Raw genomic sequence first — 24122 nt, 5'->3', positions numbered from 1 at the left:
GTGAAGTCCGGTGTAGCTAAGACCGGTGCTTGGCACATTGCCTCTTTAAGATGTTCAAAGGCCTTTGTTGCTTCCAGAGTCCATGAAAATGCATCTTTCTTCAATAATGTTGTTAGAGGTGCTGCTATTCTCCCATAATTCTTAAAAAACTTGTGATAATACCCTGTCAACCCAAGAAATCCTCGCAGATGCTTTATGGATGTGGGGATTTTCCATTCCTTAATGGCTTTAATTTTGCTAGGGTCTACCTTAACTCCTTCATGAGATACAATATGACCCAAATATTCCACCTCCTGGACTCCAAAGAAACATTTGGATCTTTTTGCATATAATTGTTTCTCCTCCAATAGTTGTAGCACCCTGTCAACATGTTCAACATGATCCTTCCAAGACTTGCTGTAGATTAGTATATCATCAAAAAATACTAACACAAATTTTCTAAGGAATGGTTTGAAAATTGAATTCATCAAACCTTGAAATGTTGAAGGTGCATTAGTAAGGCCAAAAGGCATGACCAAAAATTCATAATGACCCTCATGAGTTCTAAATGTCGTTTTCGAAATGTCTTCAATCTTCATTCTGATTTGATGATATCCCGAACGAAGATCCAACTTGGTGAAGTAAATTGATCCATGCAATTCATCCAGTAACTTGGTTGAATTATACCAGTCTCTAGCATTTCTGCAACCATACGTTCAATTTCACTTTTTTGGACATAGGGATATCTGTACGACCTGATGTTTGGAGGAACACTTCCTGGAATCAGATGAATAGCATGATCATGGTCACGCATAGGTGGGAGACCTTTGGGAGTCTCAAATACCTTGGAATGATTGTCTAGGACTTTTTGGAGATCTGGAGAAATAGATGATTCCGATGTGGAAACATCTAGCGAACATAATTGTGCAATTACACCTCTTTGCTCCTTTTTTAGAAGCTTTGTCATACCATTAGAGCTGATTATATTTCCTGGTTTCCCTACAATACCCCTTAATTCAACTTCCTTTCCTTCCGTAGAAAATTTGATGAAAAGTTCTTGAAAATTAAAAGCTATTGTACCCAAGGATTGTAGCCATTGGACTCCTAGTACAACATCAGCACCTCCCATTGGAATGGAAAGCATTGGGCTAGTCAATACATATTCTCCCATGGATAGCTTGATATTATGGCACCTTCCAGAGCAATTTATTGTTCCTCCATTTGCAATCATCACTTGATACCAAATGTTATGAAACCAGCTCAAGAAAAGATAGAAAAGGTAGATCAACGCCTTAGAATTCAGCCTCTTCGAGGGGGCAACCTCCTTTACATTACATAAATGAACAATTCTTTGATGATACAAATGACAAAACCTCCTTTCTATATATAGGAGTCTAAGGAGTCACAATATAATCCAGCCGACCTAACAATAATAATATAAAGCCACAAAAATAACAATAGAGGGATTCTATGGGGCACAGAAATAACAACATGGGGGTAATAGGGGCACAACAATATAAATAAGGGGTATAACTACAATAGTAATGGGATAATCACTAGTATTATAGGGACCCAACAGTACCATCAGATCAAGATAGCGCTGCAGGATAGAAGTAATATGACCTTCACAAACGAGTGGGGGTGCTTTTAGTATATTGTGATGCCTTTTGGACTAAAGAACGCGCCGACGATCTTTTCACGCATAGTCATCGCAGCATTCAAGGACTTCATTCACAAGTTTCTAGAGGTATACTTTGATGATTGGATGGTGTTTGGGCTGGTGAAGTGCCATGTAGCTAGCCTACGCTTGATGTTGGATACATGCCGGAGGTATCAAATCGCGCTCAATTTGAAGAAATGTTTGTTCTGTGTTCCTTTAGGAATCTTGCTAGGCCATGTGGTATGTAGACAAGGATTAATGGTGGACCTAGCTAAGATAGTAGTTATAATTAATTTGGAGGTGCCAAGGAGTGTGAAACAGCTGCACACAATGCTGGGGCATACGAGATACTATAGAAAGTTCATCAAGAGTTATGCCCAAATTACTGCGCCGATGGAGAAGCTACTAAAGAAGGATGCTACATTCTGTTGGAATGAAGAATTTCAACGGAGCTTGGATGTGTTAAAGAAAAAGATGGTCACCGTGTCGATCCTAGTCTTCTTGGATTAGAAGAAGGAATTTCATGTGCATGTGGACTCGTCATGTATTTCTCTCAGAGCAGTATTGACACAGGCCGGTGAGGAAGAGTTAGATCACCCTATAGTGTTTGCAAGTAGGAAGTTGTCTAAAGCTGAGAAGAACTATTCAACGACAAAGCGCGAAGGTTTGGCTATGGTGCATGTGCTCCAAAAGTTCAGACACTACTTGCTAGGCGGATACTTTAAGATGTATACAAATTATTCTGCATTGAAGTACCGGCTTAACAAGCCTATGTTGGGTGGAAGATATGCATATGGCTACTGCTGTTTCAGGAATATGATTTCGAAGTCATTGTGAAGCTAGGACGATTGAATGCAGGACTAGATCATCTATTGCACATTGAAACAAGAGAGGAGCCTATTAATTTGGAGGAAGGACTGTCTGACGCACAGGTATTTGCGGTGCTCATAGCTAACACTTTGCATATATCATACACTTCCTGACGACGGGAATGACTCTAGAAGGGTATACTAGTTAACAAAATAAAAAGTTGGTGGTGCGCGCGGCATACTTTCCTATCATTGTAGGACATTTATATAAAATCAGCTCGGATGAAATTCTGCGATGTTATGTGCTTGAGTTCAAATGAAGCAACATCCTAGCCGAAGCTCATGGAGGGGCTGCAGGAGGCCATTATGCAGGCAAAGCAACAGTGAAAAAAAATTTACATGTTGGGTTGCGGTGGAAGAATGTCACAACATTAGCAAAAGCGCAGCGGGAGCTGTGCTATAGAAGGAGAGACGCGCAGGGCAACTAGAAAGTGACTGTTACTATCACTGTGCATGATTTGACTATGAGAAAATGGCTAAGAGGAGCGGGGGCAGTATTTAAGGCTGAAATTAACAGCGAGATATTTGAAAATCTACTGCCAATCTAGCAATTATGAGTGGATTTTGGGGGGGAATAGTTGGATTTGAATTTGAATTTACCTATAAATTACATATGGCCGCCCAACGAAAAAAAATTTGCATTTGGAGAGTTGATGTGTCGTGTTATCAATTGCACATGAATCCTGCGGTTTTTGAGGATTTGGTGGCCAGTTTAATGTTTGACAAGTTACCTAAAGAAACCCAGGAGCTCCTTACTAGCCTCATGTCGGCACCTGTGGAAACTGCAAGTGTTGGAGGATCTATGGCCTCTGAGGGAGCTGCCCCTGAGGTCGTAAGTGTGGAGGTGCCCGCAGCAGTGCCAAAATCACCGAGGTCACCTAGGCCGAAGCCTATGCTGGCAGGAGAGGCTTCCAAGATGAAGAAGGATAAACAGAAGGCGACACAGTCAATGCACGAGTCACCAAGGAAGCATCAGAGAAAAGAGAAGCCCACCACGCAGGAGAAAGGCAAGGTGGTAAACCTAGAGGCCGATGAGGGAGGAAACTGATATGGGTGTAGAGGACATTGATATTGAGGGAGTAGACCCTATCTCAAAGCTGCCAGAATACATCCCTCCATGCCAGGGCAAGGTAAAGGTCCCAAAGGACCCTGATGAAGGAAATTTTCTCCTTAACACACCCCTGCTGCCAAAAAACATAACATTTGAAGGTTCGCACTTGGCACGCATTCCCACATCTAAAATTAGAGGATTGGGACTTGGGGGACACTGAGTGGTTCCCCCACCTGGCTACTAATAATTTCATGCAGAGAGTATTCTACAAGGACTCAGGTGTCACCGCATTGGAGCTGGTGAAGTGGATTCATGGGGTGGAAAAGGTAGGATTGTTGAATCTGTTATGGGTGTCGCATTACCACCGCGCTCCCATAAATTTGATAGTTATCAAATAGTTGTTGTGCCTGGTGCACGATGGGTGCCTATGGTTGGGAGAGATGATCCCTATAACTGACATGCTAATCCATAGGATCACCCTACTACCCCATTCAGGGTTGAATCCGGCCAAGGAATTTGGCGGAAAGATGGGCGAGCATGACCTCGCCGAAAGGATGAAGGAAAAGTTTAAGCTTGTCAAGAAGTCGCGTAGATATTCAATTTCGAGTATTACGAACCCCGCGGTGAAGGTGGCCACCCAGATATTGGCTGGGAAGGTAATGAGGAAGTGTCATGCAGCCAACGCTAGTTGTTTCATTAGTGACCTAGTGTGCGGAGGGCATACAATTCAATTGGGCATGCTACTTGTGCAGCGAGTTCCTCGCAAACTACAGGGAGGCACAAGACCACAACAAAACATTCCACTACTCATGGTTTTTGTTGTTGATTGTGTTGGTTGCGTGGGAATTGTCAGAGGACAGCCAATTTCCTATGATCGCAAAAGATCTGCCAGAAGCAGTGAATTTTGCTTCGCTATGGGCCATAGAGGACGTTGGGTGGGTCCAGGAGAGTAAAATATTTTGGATACTAATGGAGTCAAGAATCTTCGCAGCCATCAATCACAAGCCACAACTGTCACCAATTGTTTTTGAGAAGTTGTTGGGATACGTGGAGTTCAAAGAGGACTTCCACAATATCTCCATTTGGGCGCGCAAGGACACAGAACGCAAGTGGTTTGATCTACCATACCTCATGATGGATGATGCCATAGCAGCAGTCCTCGATCGTTGACCCACCAAGTGGCACACATCATTAGATTTGTCCGTAGGATCTAGTAAGTCCGCGGGAAAGCAGAAGAAGGAAGAGACCCGGTCAAAGATTCAGTAGTTGGCTGAAAAGCTAAAGAAGAAGGTTGACGACAAAGACAAAGCAGAAGCGGAGCACACCGTGAAGGAACCAGAGGAAGAATGCAATTTTGATAGAAGTCAAAAATCCCCTTCACCATAAACAGAAGAAGAAGAGCGATCAAAGAAGGGTGGTGCAGATCTGGAAAGCACTCCCTTTCGGATGAAGCGGAATCAGGAGCAGGAGAAGTAAGGGCCATGCAAAAAGACCAAGGCCACTAAGTCGTCCCTAGACCCGATCACCTTAACAGAGGGTGACTTAGATGACATTGGGGATAAGGTAAGGGATGCGGCAGTGGAACTTCTGCAATAGTTTAAGCAGCAGCGGAAGCAAGATTTGGTTTCCATTCATACAGGTCTACGCGAGATGTAGATCCAAACTACTCAACTGCAGGCAGGGGTAGGGCAGAGCAACACGACATCAACTAGTTTAGAGTTGGGAATGACTGAAGTCACGGAGATGGTTCGCTCTTTGGATCCTCAGGCCATTGCGCTATCTGGTGGAGCCCTCAGCACAGAGATAGATGCTCACAAGGCTGCTTTAAGGAACATTGGGCTCAACTTGGTCGCACTCCCAAGCGAATTCCTTCACAAGCTGCAAGTAGGTGTGATTGCAGAACTCAGGGCCTGAGAGCAATGCGTGCTGAGCATGATCAACGAGCAGAAGGTTAACAATGAACAAATGTTCGTTGAGAAAACATCAACAATAGACTCCTGGAAGAAGGTCCAGGAGAAGAATGAGTGAACCATAACAGTAGTAGCAGAAGCCGACAGAATCGTTCCAGAGCTACACATCCCAGAAGAGGCATTGTTGGAGGTCAAGGTACGGAGTTGGTTGCGGGTGTGCAGGATGATCAAACCAAGATGGCCAAGGTTTAGTTTAAGCTGAACCTTAAGATTACAGAGCTTGAGTTGAGGGCACAACCTTCAACTCCACCAAAGGTCAGAGAACAACGTGAGGTAGCTGTCAAGAATGCAGTCACTGCAGTAGATGCCGTGGTGACAGAATGCACTATGCTCTTCGATAAATCGATGGAGGTCCTCATGATTTTGTAGGAAGATCCCAACCTACAGAGGTTGAATACTGAGGCAAGGGAATTACAACAACAATATGACGAAGCCAGAGCGACGACATGCACCATCGCCATCACACAGAGATTGGCCAAGCTGCAAGAGGCAAAGGAACTAAAAGAACAGGCAGAAGCAGCGCAGTGAAAAGAGGTAGTCCTCAAGGCCAGATTGGGGCCTTAGCTGGATGAGGCCTATGTTCTCTCTGCCACCATTGGGGAGAAGTTGGCTAGCCTGCAGAAAACACAGCAGAAGATCCAGGGAGATAGCGCACAACCAGCAACGGATCAGCTGGTGGTCAAACAGGCGGTTAAGGAGTGTACAACTGAAGTTGTAGTGGTGCAAGTGGAGCTGGGAGGTCTTTGCAGTAAGATCTCCGTGCGAGCAGAGTGACTCGGGAGAGAGTCACCATATTTGTGTTGGGGGCCTGTTAGGACAAGGTCCCATAGGGTTAATTTTGGGGCTAAAAGCCCAAGTTTTGGGGAAGAAAGCCCAATTTTTTGTATGTAAAGTGTAAAGTCTCCGCAATTTATGGTTGCGAAGCACGTAGATGTAAAGTATCATAAAGGTTTTCCACCCTTCTTGTATGTAAGTTGTGTTGGCTTTAGAAGATCTACCCATGGTCCGTGGACCATGGGATTGTATAAAAAGGAGAGTCTTAGAAGAGTCTAAGGGAGAAGAAGTAGTAATGATGATGAATGTAAGAGTTCATTAGCGAAAAGAGCGAAGATTTTTAGAGTAGAAGAGAGGCTCTACAGTTGTGTGCGCAGAGGCCTAGGGTAGAACTCTAAAGCTAAGTGCGTGGACCCCTTTAGTTGAGTACGTAGGGTAGTTAGAGTCTGTAAGAAGATCTGAAGTACTAATAAAGAAGATTACTCTGGAAATATCTGTGTTTGATCTATTTACTTCTGTTATGAATAAATGTGGTTATGTTATGCTGAATAATGGGTTCATGATTTAATGCTATATTGATGCATGAATATATATGTTTTACATTGTTATCTGAACGCAAGTAATAATATCTGTTTACACAAAGAACATATTAATGCATATTGAAGTTATCAGATACTTAAGCTGATCTGGGTAAATATAGAAGTAAGAGTAATTATAGCAGCACGTAAGTGCTTCATTCACTTGGTTAGGTCTGTGAACGATAGCCATAGACCTTCGTGAAGGTTTAGAAGCCAATTAAGAGAAGTATATCGACAAGCCCTAAAAGGCTTATCGATTTGCGCGAGGGAAAAATTAAGGCATAAAACAACATCACTACCATCTCTGGGTGCAGAAACTTGGTTCCAGTATCCCCCCATACTACTTTGGGTGAGACTTCAGTCCGTGCTCCATGGATTGATGCTGAAAGGGTCAGTATTGTAGGGATTTGTTTGGCTAAATTAACGTTGAACCTAGGTCAAGCCCCCCTAAGCCAACATTCGACAAATATCCATATGAATACACTAATCAGTTATCATTTATTATATACATAACCATAACATCAAAAGACATGTACATAAACCCAATGTATATAAACCTAATGCATATAGTAATCCTAAATTACTTACTAGCATGCCCAACATGCAAACCTGTATGACGATCTTCTCTTATCCCAAAGTCTAATGCTGCAACCTCATTATGATGATATGTATCTCCTACTCTATCTCAGCCAACACATTAGCATCATAACAATCAATAGCATCAAGATGACCTAAATTCCATACAATGACTTCACAAGGTATGTTTGACCCACATTTCATGCATAACTATAACCAAAACCATACATGCTTAACACATATAGACACATAAAACATGAGTACAAAAGCATATACACCTCATCCTAACTAGAGGAGAGTCATCAATGCATGACCATATCAACTACACAAACCATGATCTCATGCATGAAAATAACCATTACCCCATTGTACACTTCCCACATGCAACCATCAACATGCATAAGAAATAAATAATCAACTACACATATGCATGAATGCATGTAATCAAGCATAGGCAATCAATTCTTGTAACCAACCTACAATACTCATACATGTAAACAAACATACAAGAATGCAACCTAACATACAAGGATGTAATCAAGCAACATATACAAACATGTAACTAGTCACATACTCATGACGATGTATTCCATAATAACAACATCAAGTTTCACATGAGCACATCACTACCACCCTGATCAACATCATGAAAATGGAACAAGCACATGGAATGCAAATGTAAGAGACACACATGCATTCCCAACACGTAGCCCATCCAGTCCAAGGGGTGAACCATGCTCTAATACCACTTTGTAACACCCTCCTCCCACATATACCCAAGTAACCAGCCAACTGGGATAAACATGTTACGAGAGGCTACTATGATTGGATTTGACCTCCTATGTGACCTTAAGGAAGTGTAATTGATGAGAACATAACACACAAATATTCAACATCAGCTTCAAGACCCTTAGGAACCAATCCAACACTTCAGACAACTTGCCCTTGGGTCTTAATGAAGTTTTGACCATCTTAAGCCTTAGATTCTCTCATGCTATAGGCATGACAATATCTAGAAACCTAGAGTTGCTCTCATGGGCTTGCCTGCTAGTGTCTAGAGACTCATTTTTCCAATTTTATGCCAGCATCCTTGGGATTTGAGCCACTTTTTCAGGCCTATATCCCAAATCACTGCCCAAAATGGAATGATAACTTAGGAGCGGTAAAAGAACAAGGAAACAATGATGCAAAAACAATAAGTTAAACAAGACCTTAACCATACCCTTGCTATCCATGACAGGAATTTCGTTAAACATATCATCAACATGTAACCTACAGGTGTAAACAACATAATTAAGTGTAGGGATCTCATACTTATCTCAGAATCGTTATGAATCATTGTTCCCTCATGTCATTTGCTACATTATCATCTATTAGGTCATAGATACATTATCCATTCATTTACAACTAAAAACATGATGAGATCCATACATAGTTGTTGTCCTAAAACATACATATAACCAACCTAATAAAAAACGAATACGATAAATATATCAGCCATAAAATCACATATACATTAGTACAATTACACATGAAAACCAAGGGAGTGAATGTCTCATTAATGAATGCAATAAACCAACTGGATATGGGACTACCACATTCCACCCGACCATAGAATAGCTGAGCCAAATCTCTCTTCAACCAATCACCCCCGTGCCATATTCCAAGCTTAAATGTGGGACTCATAGAACACACCAAAAAACACCAACAATCACAGATGATACCAGAGTTCTCCACCTACACCGTGAGTGCTTCATAGTCTCTCATATTTTATCATAATCCACAACCTGATCCAGGGATCCCTAGGTCCTACACTAAGACACACACTCCAAGATTTACCGTACATCCCATCTTGGCACTCCTAGGCCCAACCGAGAGAAATCCACCTCTTGGCTTTAATGTATATCTTGGCATTCGCCGAAAAGGATTCCTAGGCTCACTGAGGCAAACAATATTGGCTTTACTGCAACCCACAGTTTGGCTCAGGGGTTACTAGGCCAATGGTTTTACTGTGATCCACAGTCCAGTTCAGGGACCACTACGCCATATGTTTGTCATTTCAAAGATCCACAACGCTCAGCTTCAAATCCATTCGGCCATACCACATCAACTGCAGTATGAGAACCCATCTCATCAAGGCTATCAGGAAATGGCAAGGCTAGGCTAAATAATATTGTCACACCTGGAAAAACCCATGCCATGATAGAAAAGAACCACATGAAATATCATGCATGCCAAATCTAGCAAGGAAAATACACATGCAAGTCGATACCTACAATGAAGCTTATTGTAGTTGCTTGATCCTACTTTTCCCTGCTTTATCTTTGCTACCTCTTGCCTTCTTTGCCTTTATTTCTCCAATGCCAGCATGCTCCAAGAAACTATAAGTGTCCAAGAGTGAGTTAGAGAGAGAGAATAATGAGAGAGCTCCAAAACTCAATTGATAAAAGGTCACCAACTGATCCTTAGAATCCTTCTTAGGAATGAGGCCTCTATTTTCTTCATTTTTCCATTATTTTTCTTCAATTTCCTCCTCACATGCAACCTATGACCTTTCACCTCCTTTTTCTCCTAATTTCCCTTATTTTCATAAATAAAAGTGCCAAAATTTCCATTTTTCCTTTCCAAAGCCTTAGTCATTGCCTTTGCCATTTCCTTAGCCATAAACAACCAAATGAGCACCCCCTAGTACATCTTTCTCAACATTCAATTTGGAATACATGTCCCATCAACGTGGCCTTATCTATTTTTACATGGAATTATCACCAGGGTTGTTACAATGACCTCCCATTTCCACTGTAGAATCAAAATTGGTTGTAGTAATCCACCTGGGTGCTTACATTCTGCCTTTACCTGTTGACAATCCAAGCATATAGCCACAAACTCTACCACTTCCTTCTTCAAATTCGGCCAATAATAGAACTCCTTCAACGCTATCAATATCTTCTAATATCCTGGGTGACTTAAATATAGTTTTGCATAGAATTCGCGTAAGATAGTGTTCTTGAGATCACTGTCATTTGGCACATAGATCTTGTCTCTAAATTTCACCAAACCATCCGCTGTGGGATGATATTCCACATCCTGATCACCTGTACCCTTTTGTAACCTATTCCTAAGCTCCATGTACTTGTCATCTTGCTGACATGCCTATAGTATATGATCCTATAAATTCTTCCCATAAGAACTAATAACTGCAAAGTGATTTACCTATACACTCCTTGTAAGAGAATATGTAACCCTATTCTATTTACCTTTAATAAACCTGATCTAAAATTCAAACTCACTAATTGTAGTCAACCATCTAGCTTGCCTGGAATTTAGATTCAGTTGATCAAATAGATATCTCAATCCACAGTGATCACTCATCAATACAAATCTCCTTCTAAGAAGGTAGTGTCTCCACATCTTCAATGCATGGACGATCGCTTCCAACTCAAGATCATGTGTAGCATAATTTTTCTTGTACTCATTTAGTTTCCTTGATTCATAACATACCACCTATCCTTCTTGAATCAGTACTCTACCAAGTCCTCTCTTACAAGCATATGTACATACCACAAACTTTCTATTTGGATCTACAATATTTAATACTAGATCATTTTTTAACAACTTCTTCAACTGCTCAAAATTGGCTATGCATTCCTCTGTCCATTCAAATTTCTTATCTTTCCTCTGCAATGATGTAATGTGATAGGAAATCCAAGGGAATTTCTTGATGAACCTCCTATAATAACCTAATAACCCCATCACTAATCTTACCTCATCAACATTAATAGGAGATTCCCTTTACTTGATAGCTCTTATCTTTTTTGGATCCACTACTATGCCTTCCTTGGAAACCACATGTCCCGGTAATGTACCTATGTCTAAAATAAATTGTATTTACTGAGCTTAGCATATCACTGATGCTCCCTCAGCAATACCAACACGGTTTCTAAGTGTTCAACACGCTCTTCATCAATCTTATAGTATACCAATATATCATCAATGAATACAATAAAAAACTTGTCCAGATAAGGACACAACGCACTATTCATCAAGCACATAAAAGTAGCTGGAGCATTAGTCAAACTAAATGGAAATACAACAAACTCATAATTCCCATACCTAGTCCACCTAGTCCAGAAATTAGTCTTGTAGATGTCCTCTTCTTTAATGCATACTTGATGATACCTAGATCTTAGGTACATCTCTAAGAACACGATTACTCCCTTCAACTGGTCAAATAAGTCATCAATCCTTGGCAACGAATACCTATTCTTGATGGTCACCTTTTTCAACTTCCTGTAATCAATGCATAAACTAAGAGTACCATCCTTCTTCTTCACAAACAAAATTGGTGCACCCAAAGGCGACACACTTGACCTGATGTATCCTTTGTCAAGCATTTCCTTCAACTGCAACTTCAATTCCACTAACTCTGGTGTGCTCATCCTGTATGGTTCCTTTAATGTTGGCATTTCCCCTCATACCAACTCAATAGAAAAGTCCACTTCCCTATTAGGTGCAAACTTTGAAATCTCTGCCACGAACACATCCTGAAACTGCTGTAAAACCAAATATCTCCTCAAGACATTTTCATCCTTAACTGCCTTACTTTTTTCACTGGAAATGTGTACTGCAAATAACGCACACCCTTTTCTGTGACTATGCTTGGACTGCATAGTTTGCACCATTATAACTGATTTTGCCTTCTTCTTAACCTGTAAGATCCTTTGTTCTCCATTTTCATACAAGCACCCAATAGCCTTGTCATAACAATCCACCTTGCTCCTGTGAAGATATAGTCAATCCATACCCAAAACCATACTATATGATCCCACTGGAAGTACATTCATATATGTTTATGTAGGCATACCATTCAACTCAAATGCACAAGATTTACCTAGTGATGAACTCTCTTATTTGTACATATAGCTAACTGCACTAACCAAGACTTTGCATGCACTTCATTATTAAAACCACACTTATCCACCAAGTCAGGATTAACATAATTACAATTAGATCTAGGGTCAATCAAAATAGAAACAACTTGATCACAAATCTTACTTTCCATCTTCATAAGAGATGCCTGGTGATCTTTGTGCCTGTTATCTAGCACTACATAGATATGAGGAATACTCTTTCCAACATCCCCCACTGTTTGTGCCTGCTAAGAACTATAGATCTATGGTCTACCACCATGATGTTGTGGACAATCTCTTATGAGATTCTCTCCTCCACAAGTCTAACACTGCAAGGGCTTCCTATCATCACCCTTTTTATTCTCCTTAGATCGAAATCCTTGTCCTCTGTTAGATGCATTGAACTTCTTAGGCAGTGCTAGATTATAATTGTTACCTATGTGCTAAGGTCTTGTTCGCTTATTATCCCATTTTCCTTTATTCTTCTCATTACCTTTCCAAACCTGCTTGATTTTGGATCTACACTTTTATTGCTCATAACAATGCTTTAGCTTCTTGATGGCTTCCTCCAATGATCTAGGCTCATCAAACTCAATCATGTCCTTGAATGCTACCAGCAACCCACTAATGAATATCTGAATCTTTGCTTTCTCCTCCTTAAGATAAGGCACATACCTTAATAACTCTAAGAATATTCGAGTGTACTCCTCATAGGTAATAGATCCCATCTTCATCTCATAGAATTATTTTTCCCTATGATCATAATATCTCTTTGATAGATAATTCTTCCTGAAAAGTCTCTCGAACTCACTCCAAGTCAACTCCTCTTCATGAATACCTCTGACATTCTTTACATCTTCCCACAAGATGTCTTCTTTACCTTTAATACTGAATGTAGTTATTCTGGCCTTCATGTTCTCTAAGTAATCATGCAATCTGAAGAACTTATTCATCCCAAGAAACCACACTTCTGCATCCTATGACTTCTTCATTTTTCCATCAAATGTAGGTGGCTTTTCTTTCATGAACTCATTTGATAAATATCCCCTATCACTCCTCCTGCCAGGATGATAATGATGATGACCATGATACCTGTCTAAACCAGAACTAGAGTAAATCCCAAGTCCATTGCCTCGTCTATAAGGTGTATCCAAGAATATTCCATCTCGAACCATGTCATCTCTTTCCAACATGTTCCCACCATGAGACATGCTACCATATGCTCCATTAGTCTTATCCTCCTACCCATGACTGATTCTAAGCAGTCCTTGTCACTGTAAGTCTGGCAAGCTCTGAAGGATAATTGCATTAACCTTTGCTTGTTTCTCATGTTCCCTAGCAAGTCTCTCTTGTGATTGAATTATTCGTTCATTATATTCTTTGCAAGTCCTTCTTTTTGCCTTCAAGCTTCACAAAGTGTCTGCTATGTCAGAAGAATATCCCTCACCATGTTTCTCATTTGATCTATAGGGAGAATATTGTGAGTTATAGTCTATCATCTTGCTAGTCATATTTGACATTCTCTTCCTACAATGTATATCATGTCATCTAAACCAAATTATAAATAAACCAAAATACCTTAATGTAATTCAAGGGGATAATATCTCGTCTGCAAGATCAACCAGATTATCACAATACATGTATAATCATAGTCATCATATTATATAGACATCATCTTAATCGCCATCCAATTACCATGCATAATGCCACAATTATAACATCGACTAGGTATTATGCATAACAAACATATGGATGACACACATGCATAACAATACATACACAATTGACATACATTCATGATAAATACATCCTGAAAACAACACCATCAACTTCTATATGAAATCACAATGGAAACCATGACCAACACCATGCATACACAACAAGCACATAGACCACAAGTATAAGGACACATATGCAACTGACATGTACACATGACAACACTTTCATCCAAGGAGAACGGAAACCAGACATCACCCAAGGAGAAAAGAACCATGCTCTAATACCACTCTGTAACACCCTCCTCCCACATTTACCCAAGATAATTGTCCAAACAAGGTAAACATGTGACAAAGAGTTACTGTGATATGATTCAACTCCCTTTCTATAGTTAATGGAGTGGAACTGATAAGACAAGACCAATCTAACCTTCCTCAGGAGTTGCAAAACCTTTAGGAGACAAACAACCCTTCCAGATGCCCAACCCCTGAGACAACTTGATGTTTTGCTAAACTAGAACCCTAGCCACTCCCATCACAACCCTTCCATGTGACTGAGACCCTCCAGTGGCTCCCACAACAAGGAATCCATGTGACTTTGGCCCTTTTTAGGAAGTTATTTATGAACGACCCCAAATTCTGAGCCACTTTTTAAGGGCTAGGACTAAGGCCTTTGCACAAAAATTCATGAAACTTCTAGAATTGATAAATAACAATGAAATAAGGCTACTAATGCAAACACTTGAACAAGGACTTGACCTAACCCCTACCATCCATGACAGACATTTCGTCAAACATATCATAAACATGAAATCTATAGGTCATAATAACAGATATAAGCATAGGGGTCTCATAATTATCTGAGAATCATCAAGGAGGAATGGTTTCTCCTCTCAATAGCTGCATTATTATATATTAGGTCATTCATTCACTAATATTTCATCTTCTAACCAAAACATGATGAGAGCCATACATCAATTTTATCATAAAACATGCTTATAACCAAAAAATAACTAGAGATATATAAGTGATGAAACAACCACTAAAGCCGCATAATGACAAGTAAATTTACTCATGAGATACCAATGGGTGAGCTTGTATTAACATATCCAAATCCAACCAAGTTAGGGACTTCCACGTACCACCTGACCATAGATTGTGTTGAACCAAATATCTCTTTCTGCCAATCACCCTCGTGCCATATTCCAAGCATGAATGTGGAATCTCATGGAATAAACCAAGGACACCAAACCATGGCTTCTAGAGGTTAAACCACCTCAACCCCCAACCAATGATTCCACCTCACGGTCGGACATCAATAGCCATCATCAGATCTGTCTCTACCCAAGCTATCCGGGGCTCTCTAGAGCACTTGTTCCAACCAAGGTTTCCAGGACTAGTAACTCAACCCACCATTGTTTCCAGGCTCCAAAGCATTTGTCCAACTAGGGCTTTGATGACTAGTAATTCAACCCACTAAGGGCTCCATAGAGTTTGTTCAACCAAGGCTTCCAGGACTAGTAACTCAACCCAAGTTGTTACAGGGCTTCCAGAGCATTTGTCCAACTACGGCTCCAGGAACTAGTAACTCAACCCGCAACCATAAGGAACATGAGAACCAACCAAAAAACAAAACAAAACAAACCCACAACACCATACCTATCCAGGAAATGGAAAGGCTAGCAAAAACCACTATCAATGCAAGCAATCCTCCATGTCAATGACAAATCATAACTAAGAAACCACATGCATGTGTCATGCATGCCAAAACTAGCAAGGAAAGCATACATCTGACTCAGTACCTGCAAGCAAAGTCTATTGTAGCTACTGATCCCGATGTCCTCTTGCACTTTCCTGCTTTTCCTTTGCCTCCTTGCTCCAAATCCCAAGTATGCCACACTCCTCCAAGAGTGCTCCAAGAAAACTATAAGTGTCCAAGAGTATGAGAGAGAGAATAAAAGCAAGTGCTCCAATTATTTCCCATTATTTTCCTTCAATTTCCTGCTCGCGTGCAACTTGTGACCTTTCACCTTCCTTTTCTCCTAATTTCCATTATTTTCATAAATAAAATGCCAATTAATCCCACTTTGCCTTTCCAAAGCCTTTGCCATTACCTTTGCAATTTCCATAGCCATTAATTAATCACAAGTGATCCCCATCACTATGTTTTGCCCAACATTCATCTTGGAATACGTGTCCCATGACCTTGGTTATTATTTTTCCTTTATTAACTTTAGTACATGGATTTTGACTAGGGTCGTTACATAATAAATCTATTGTTAGGTTGGTTTTTCCCGAATTGGGGTTTTCCAGGGTAAATCATGGCATGCATGGTTTATGTCCGTTATTGCTATTTATGTGATTTTTATCATTATTTCTCTTGTATTGTTTTTATCTTTAACAATAGGCACACCAATCCATGCAAATGTGTTTCTTATTGACTGATATCCATTGATTTTTTCTTGGGTTAACAAACCATGATAAAAAATCTTGTTTGATTATTTTCAATTCCCTAATTTAATCTTTATTTAGACCAATTTTATAGTATTCATACATCCTAGCCCTATAGTAAAAAATATTAGTTAATAGGCCTTAGATACTAGAAATGGATGATATGGTTGAATTTAGCAAACTTGCTAGAGTCAATTGTGATAACTTATTAACTAGATTTCTCCAACTAATGTTGCCTAAGATATTAAAACTCTATAGACCTACCCTATATCTGTATATATAGAGGGTGGATCACTCAACATACTCCCTAGATCTGGATTCTTTCACACATTGATAAAGAGGCTTGCATATCTTCACCCTTGAATAATTATGCAGATCTTCGCTAACATTGCTACGTGGAATCTCACTCAAGATTCTAGATACCTAGTCCTAGCTACTCACATCTACATTTTGCACACATCACAAACAAGTAATCCCAATCTCCTACTGAGCATAGAACAATTACTAGATATAATATTAGACTTTCCAGGTAAATCCAAATCTGAACAAATGCAACCAAATGAATATGAGAATTAGAGGAAATACACTGAAATTCACATTAATAAAAGTGGAATGTGTACAATGTTATAACTTGGATGAAAATGTCCCTTTTCGGCTTCTTGATCATGACCCTCCTTAGTTGATAATGCAAAGTGAGGCTTGCTTGAACATGCAAAGAGGTTACTTGCAATATCTCTCTAACATAACTTCACTAGCATTTACCTGCAATATCTCTCTAACATAACTTCACTAGCATTTACCTGCAATATCTCTCTATTTCTTCTTCTCTCCCCTAGAATGGTTTTCCTTATATAGGATTCTCATGGATTTAGGAGGATGTATATAAAAATATAGGACCAAGAGAATTTCGGCTATGGCTCCAATTACTTGACATGGGGTGAATGCATGAAGATGGGTTACACTTTTTGGCAAGCACATGGGTTGGGAGGGGAAAAATAGCTAGATAGAGCAATATTTTAGCCCTCGATCGAGCTCCTATGTAACCCATGGTTACCTAGGAGCTCGATCAAGCTATTTTTTTAAATTCCCACCCAAAACACAACAGGGAGTTAATGGCTAGAAGGCCTCAATCAAACCCTTATTTAACTATGTCAAAATCTCGATCGAGGGTTTGCTAAAACTTCAATTTTACCTTCAGTTCTCGATCGAGCTGTTGAGGGCCTAAAAAACAGAGTTTTAGTTTCCCTCCAGCGAATTTCTCTACAACACCATCTTGTAGCATGCGAACTTAAAGAAATATTTGTCCTTAGGAGTTGATCATGTTGGATTCATGAAGAAATCCTCTATCCAATGACTTATGAGGTTGACATTTTTGAATTCATATGATATTTTTCATCTAATTTCTTTTAAACGTTATGCTTGAAAAAAATTGGATAATTGCAAAGGGGTTGAATGAAAAATCAATAATATAAAATATACAAAACGAAATAAAATAAAATAAAAAAATACCACTATCTTTATTTGTGAATCCTCTTCAAAACGGTACTCTTAGTTTTTGAATTTATTTAAATAGTAGAAAAAATTGTACGTGAACACATGTCTAAAAAATGCAATTCAAATATTAATTTACCAACTTAAAAAAATAGTAAAAAAATAATTTTGCATAAAAAAAAATAAAAAAAATTGATATACATAAATTAGTTCTCTCTCTCTCTCTCTCTCTCTCTCTCTCTCTCTCTCTATATATATATATATATATATATATAGAGAGAGAGAGAGAGAGAGAGAGAGAGAGAGAGAGAGAGAGAGAGAGAGAGAGAGAGAGATTAAAAATTATACATTTTAGACTAAGTTATTGCACATGAACACACACATACCTGTTAAGATGTGGACACATTTTCAAGGACCAGCAGCTTATTTAATGGAACATTGACAGAATATATGACACTAAAATTTGTTGCAAAAAATATCATTAGGACAACAACATAATTATCCACAACTTGTCCTTTTACTCTAAATCAAAATTCACAATGCTTATATGAAATTTGAGGGCTTCAATTCGATAAAACATTAAAATTTTGCAATTTTATTGCCACATTTGACCCAAAAGTGTAATCTATCTTCATGCATTCACTTCCATTTACAAGTCATCCCAACCTCATTTGAATTGATCATCTTGGAACTCCATTTCTTGAAGGTTGACCCTTTCATTACTCCCTTATTAAGGACACAATGTAGTGGGGAAAGCTTCATCACTTCTTGTAGACCTCATCAACATGATGCATCACTCTTCTATGGAACTTTTGGAGCAATAGAGCACTTAAATGGGTTTTTCTAGTGATATGAGATGTGTCTCTCAACTTTGCACTAATGGAAGTTAGACTAGGGTTTCTCCTATAGTCTAAGGGTGTTGATAGTTTGATAAAAAGGATATCTGGTGCTTTGGAGATCATGTATGAGTTCCCTCAAAGTAGCTAAAGGTGCATCGATTTTGGCATTGGGATCTCTTTATTCTAGGTTGGGGTTTGGTTATTTTGAGTTAGGGTTTGGGTTCTCATTATGCTTCATGACAACCAAGTCTCCTGCAATTCAATAAGATGTTTGTGTTTAGGGCATCATTTAGTTTTTTTTTTAGATTTTAAACCAATTTTTCAAAAGAAAAAAGTAAATAAATAAAACAAAAGAAATTGCATTGGAGTGCTTACCTAGAACATGAAGGAGATCAAATCTATTGAGTTGGCACTAGATACAACCCAAGGAGGTGATATTTGGCTCAATGAGATCCAAAATGAGGAAAAAATGTGCCATGGTGTATAAAAATTAAGACTCAAAAGGTACATATGCATGTTCTGAAGGACACGCGTGCGTTCCTATGCCATGCCTACCTAACATCTTGGTTGGTAGTTTGGGACTTCTCAGATTAAGCACTTATGCGTGTTCTTAGAAACATACACAAGATCCTACAAATGTGTGCTTCTAATGGCTTCATTACCACTTTTGAGACCATCAATAATGTGCAAACCCCAACTACTCAAATCTGTCACCTAATTAAAAAAACAAAAAAAATATCTGATTAACAAAAACAAATAAACATTACTTAATGTATTTCATATTTTAATCAATAAAATATATAATAAAATTACTCTATATCAATATCCTAAATTAGATGGATGATTTTATATTTATAATGAACATATAACATCCATAAGGAAAAGAATGTCCATAGACATTATATATTATCTTCAATAAAATATATGATATAATATATATTACATATCAAATTAAATGAATACTTTATATTTCATAATATATAACCAATCCAATTAAATGAATGATTGGTATTCCATAATTGAGATATACATAGTTACATTTGAAATGAACGGTAGATACCCACGTCATATTTCCATCATAAAATTATAACAAGAAGTTCCATCATAAAATTATAAACAAGAATGGTATGATACTTGGTCTTTGCCACCACTTATTTCAATCATGAAAATGTGAACACAATTTGTATTATTCTTTGCCACCCCTAAACGAACGGTGGAAATGTGGGAGGAAAGAATAATGAGGTACTCTTCATGTGATGGATGGAATATATCTTTTGACGCGGTAGGAGGAAAATTAATGAAAGGAGGAAGGAATCTTACTTTAAGTTGCTTTCGTATTCCACACACCTCCAAATATCATGTTGAGACGAAAGCCTGTGCATAGGTTGTGCTCACCAAGATATTCAAGTTTTTCATTTAAGTCCAAAATATGGGTGTTGATTTTTCATGGAGAATCCAAAATATTTAGGTTAATTTTATGTTCAGTTTGGTAATTTAAATATTAATTTATATGTCATTTTAATATATTTTAAACCAATTTTAAGTTAGATATTTGATTTTTGGGATTATACTCTGGGTTAGTGTGATATAGTGATTACTTATTGGAATTCAAGAAGTTTAGGACACTCCATCAATGGTTTATTTATTGTATTTATATGTATATTATGTATATTGTTTTTATGATTATCATTAATATAAAGTTGAATTCATTTCAAAATTGTATTTTTTTGGTTTAATTAGATTGGATTTGTTTTTATATGATTTTGGTTTTTTTGGGCCGACAATATCAAGAATATCAATACTTTGCAGTAAGTCTTTTTGGTTGATTTACATAGTTGTTGATTATAAAATGGGTGTATTTTTGTTGAAGCCGACACCTAACAAAGTATTAGAAGTATTGAATACTCTGATTAAATCTAATGTTGATGACACAAAAAATATGACCTATTTATTCTTGTTGATATCCAACCTCATTTACGTGATGTACAAAAGAAATTTGAATTTCTCCAAAGAGACTCATAGTTACAAAAGGATGAATTACGAGAACTAAATATGAATTGTAATTTTGAATGCGTTTTTGTTCGGAACAACTTGTTTGAGCGTGACTCAGAGATTGATCAATAGTTAGAAAATGATAATGGAACAATTCAGTGCACCAACAAAGCAAGTGTATCTAAGGGTCATTTGGATATAGATGTGAAACCTACAGTTTCCAAAACATTCATTAGACCTTGGGAAGAAATCGTGCACAACAAAAACAGAACTGGTGTTGGATATAATACGAATATTTCTTTTCATGTTCATGATTTTTAAAAGCCTATATAGTTTCATAGTGCTGGATTTCTGGGTAATGTTGTTACACAACCACAACAAATTGTTATATGTTAATATTGTCACAAAGTTGGACATGAGAAATGTCATTGTTCTCATTGTTATGATCTTCATCCTTGGGAGCATTGTGGAAATAAGAATCATCATTCAGATAAATGTTTCAAAAATAATACTACTATAAGAAAGAAAAATAATTTTAGATGGATTGCTTCCTGGGATTGGTCTCTCTTGGGATTGTTCTAAAAGTGCCAAAAAGATTTAGAAGTCATACCACAAGAGATGTTTTAGAGTGTTGACCAGTGTTGCAGTAATTTGTTAAAAGCAATGTTGATATGTTAACTGTAAATTATCAGTTTTATGTGATTGGAAAAGTCATGGCTTGATTTTGATGGTATGCTACAGGTTCAAAGATTTATCAAGCCAGCCTGAGTGAGCTCCGAGTTGTACTGCTACACCCTAGAGTCCGAGTTCAGAAATCAGATTAAAAGTTGTTTTGGTTTATGCTCCATGAGCATTATATTCTATGAAGATGATTGCATGTTTTTGTTGATTTGTGAAGGAGCACTTCCACTAGCAAAAGTGTCATAATAGGAATTGTTCCAGGAACTACTTTTATAGTTTGAAAGTTGGTTTGTTTGGGGAACTACTATGCTAAGTCCAAAGTTGGTGATTATCTTTGAACTATCACTGGTTGACACCCTTGAGTTCTCCCATATTTTGGCTTCATTTGTGATTTTCTCTTAAAAACCACCATCCTTGGTTTGTGGTCATCCTTGAAAACTAAACATACATAACTAGTTGTGATGCATTTTTGCATTTTATCTCTCATTCTTGGACTTGATACATCCCTTTGGATTAAAAGAGAGAATGTTAGACACCTAATCATCGAGATTATAGTTTAAGTTAGTATAAATTACACAATTATTGAAATTCAAAAAATCTAAAAAACTGAATCAACAAATTACCCACTGTATACAATACACTACATGCATCATATTTATCATTATCTTAATATACAACAATATTAGTCATTTAAACGGAAAAACCCAAAATAAATATTCAAAATATCGAGTTAGCCAAAATGTTCAGATGACTCTCCAAAAAATTCAAGGTCAAATTCTTCGCTCCTAAATATCGAGGTCACCAAAGATATGGCGTCAACTTTCATTTCAGTCCAAAATATGGACTCTACATTCATATTGACTGCTGACCTACTGAGACACGGAGTCTACTTCCATCTTAGTTCACACTTACCAATGGATCTCGAGGTCTGAAATACAGTGTCCCTTCATCTTTCATTTTGAGACCTAACCAACTGAATTATCTAGTCTGCTTTCATCTTTACTCCTGAACTATCAGTCCTCCTGAACTATCAGTCCTGAACTACGGATCGATTTCATCGTCATTTTCTTTATTGCTATTTCATTTCAATGGCATACCTGCAGACATCCACCACTGCTCAACCCACACTATATATCTCCTCCCCTTCTCCTAAATACCCATACCGCTATGATGCATTCATCAATCACCGTGGACCAGACGTGAAAAACACCTTCGCTAGCCATCTTTACTATCGCCTTCTTTCACACGGATTGCAACCTTTCCTCGACAGGGAGGTATTGCAGGCAGGAGGATTTTTGTCTCCTCAAATTGAAGAAGCCATCAGAACCGCCTACGTGCAGATAGCCATTTTCTCACCTCAATATGCTGAGTCAAGATGGTGTCTCGATGAACTCGTGTTTATGTGTCAGTCTGGGGTTACCATTATTCCCATTTTTTATAATGTGAAGCCTTCTGAGCTTCGATCGAAAGACAAAGATGGATTGTATGCTCAAGCACTTAGAAATCATGAGCAGACAGGCAGATACGATCGTCAAACACTTGAAAATTGGAGAAAAGCCCTCTCTCACGTTTCCTCCATAATCGGTTTCGAATTGGAGGCCTACAATGGGTTGGAGCTCTTAACTCTCCTAGTCAGTTTTATTCGTCTAACTTCTATTCATATATGCACCTAATACTCTGATTGTTTGGTCGTGAATTTACAGTGACGAGGGCAAGCTGCTGGAAAACGTCGTGCACTGTGTCCTTAAAGAGTGCAGAAAAATAGCCTTGAATGTGGACAAACCAGCCTTGTATGTGGCCACATATCCAACTGGACTCGAAGAAAAGGTAGAAGAATTTGAAGCGACTATGTTATTGCAGAAGCAGAAGACCACCGCTCAGGTCATGGGGATTGTTGGCTTGGGTGGCGTAGGCAAAACAACGCTGGCCAAAGAACTCTTCAACAGGAAGAGCTGCAATTTCAACAAATTCTATTTCTTATTTGATTGCAGAGAGACTTCACGTCTAGTCTCTTTAAATTCCTTGCAGAGCAAACTTCTTATGGGCTTGACACAGAGGAATGACCAAATAGATAGCATCGGTGAAGGCATAGAAATACTTAGAAGGTATCTTTCATCTTTGCATGTTCTAGTGGTTTTAGATGATGTAGATCATGTGCATCAGTTGGATGCGTTATTGTCAATAAAGGTTGTCCTTCATTCGGATAGCTTAATATTGGTTACCTCTCGCTACAAGGATGTCCTCACAAGCTCAGGAATACCAAACTCGTCAATCTTTAAACTCACAGGCCTTAATCCACAACGCTCCCAGCAGCTTTTCTGCTCGCATGCTTTCTTGCAACCTTATCCACTGCCAGAATTCAAAGATCTTGTAGATGAGTTTTGCAAGGCCTGCGATGGATTACCTTTATCTTTGAAAGTGTTTGGGGCACTTCTTTATGGAAAGAATGACAAATATTGGGTGGGCCAATTGGATAAACTTGGCCAAATAAAACTTCATGATGACACATTAAAGAGAGGCTTAAAATAAGTTACGATGCGCTAGACGAAGAGGAAAAACAAATATTCTTAGATATCGCCTGTTATTTCA

General features: G+C 38.5%; 1 protein-coding gene across 1 annotated transcript; it reads left to right on the top strand.

The window, feature by feature from the left end:
• The first annotated feature begins 4086 nt into the window (after window positions 1–4086).
• On the top strand, window positions 4087–24062 carry LOC149232006 (disease resistance protein Roq1-like). Its single transcript, XM_089381804.1, has 3 exons — window positions 4087–4215; window positions 22637–23142; window positions 23237–24062. The coding sequence occupies exons 1-3, from the start codon at window positions 4087–4089 to the stop codon at window positions 24060–24062; spliced, it is 1461 nt and encodes a 486-aa protein (XP_089237930.1).
• The last annotated feature ends 60 nt before the right edge of the window (window positions 24063–24122 follow it).

Source organism: Pinus tabuliformis, chromosome J, assembly GCF_031772625.1.
Source record: "Pinus tabuliformis cultivar Carrire ecotype Pingquan chromosome J, CPIR1, whole genome shotgun sequence".
Taxonomy (NCBI): domain Eukaryota; kingdom Viridiplantae; phylum Streptophyta; class Pinopsida; order Pinales; family Pinaceae; genus Pinus; species Pinus tabuliformis.
This window is presented reverse-complemented; position numbering and strand designations above follow the sequence as displayed.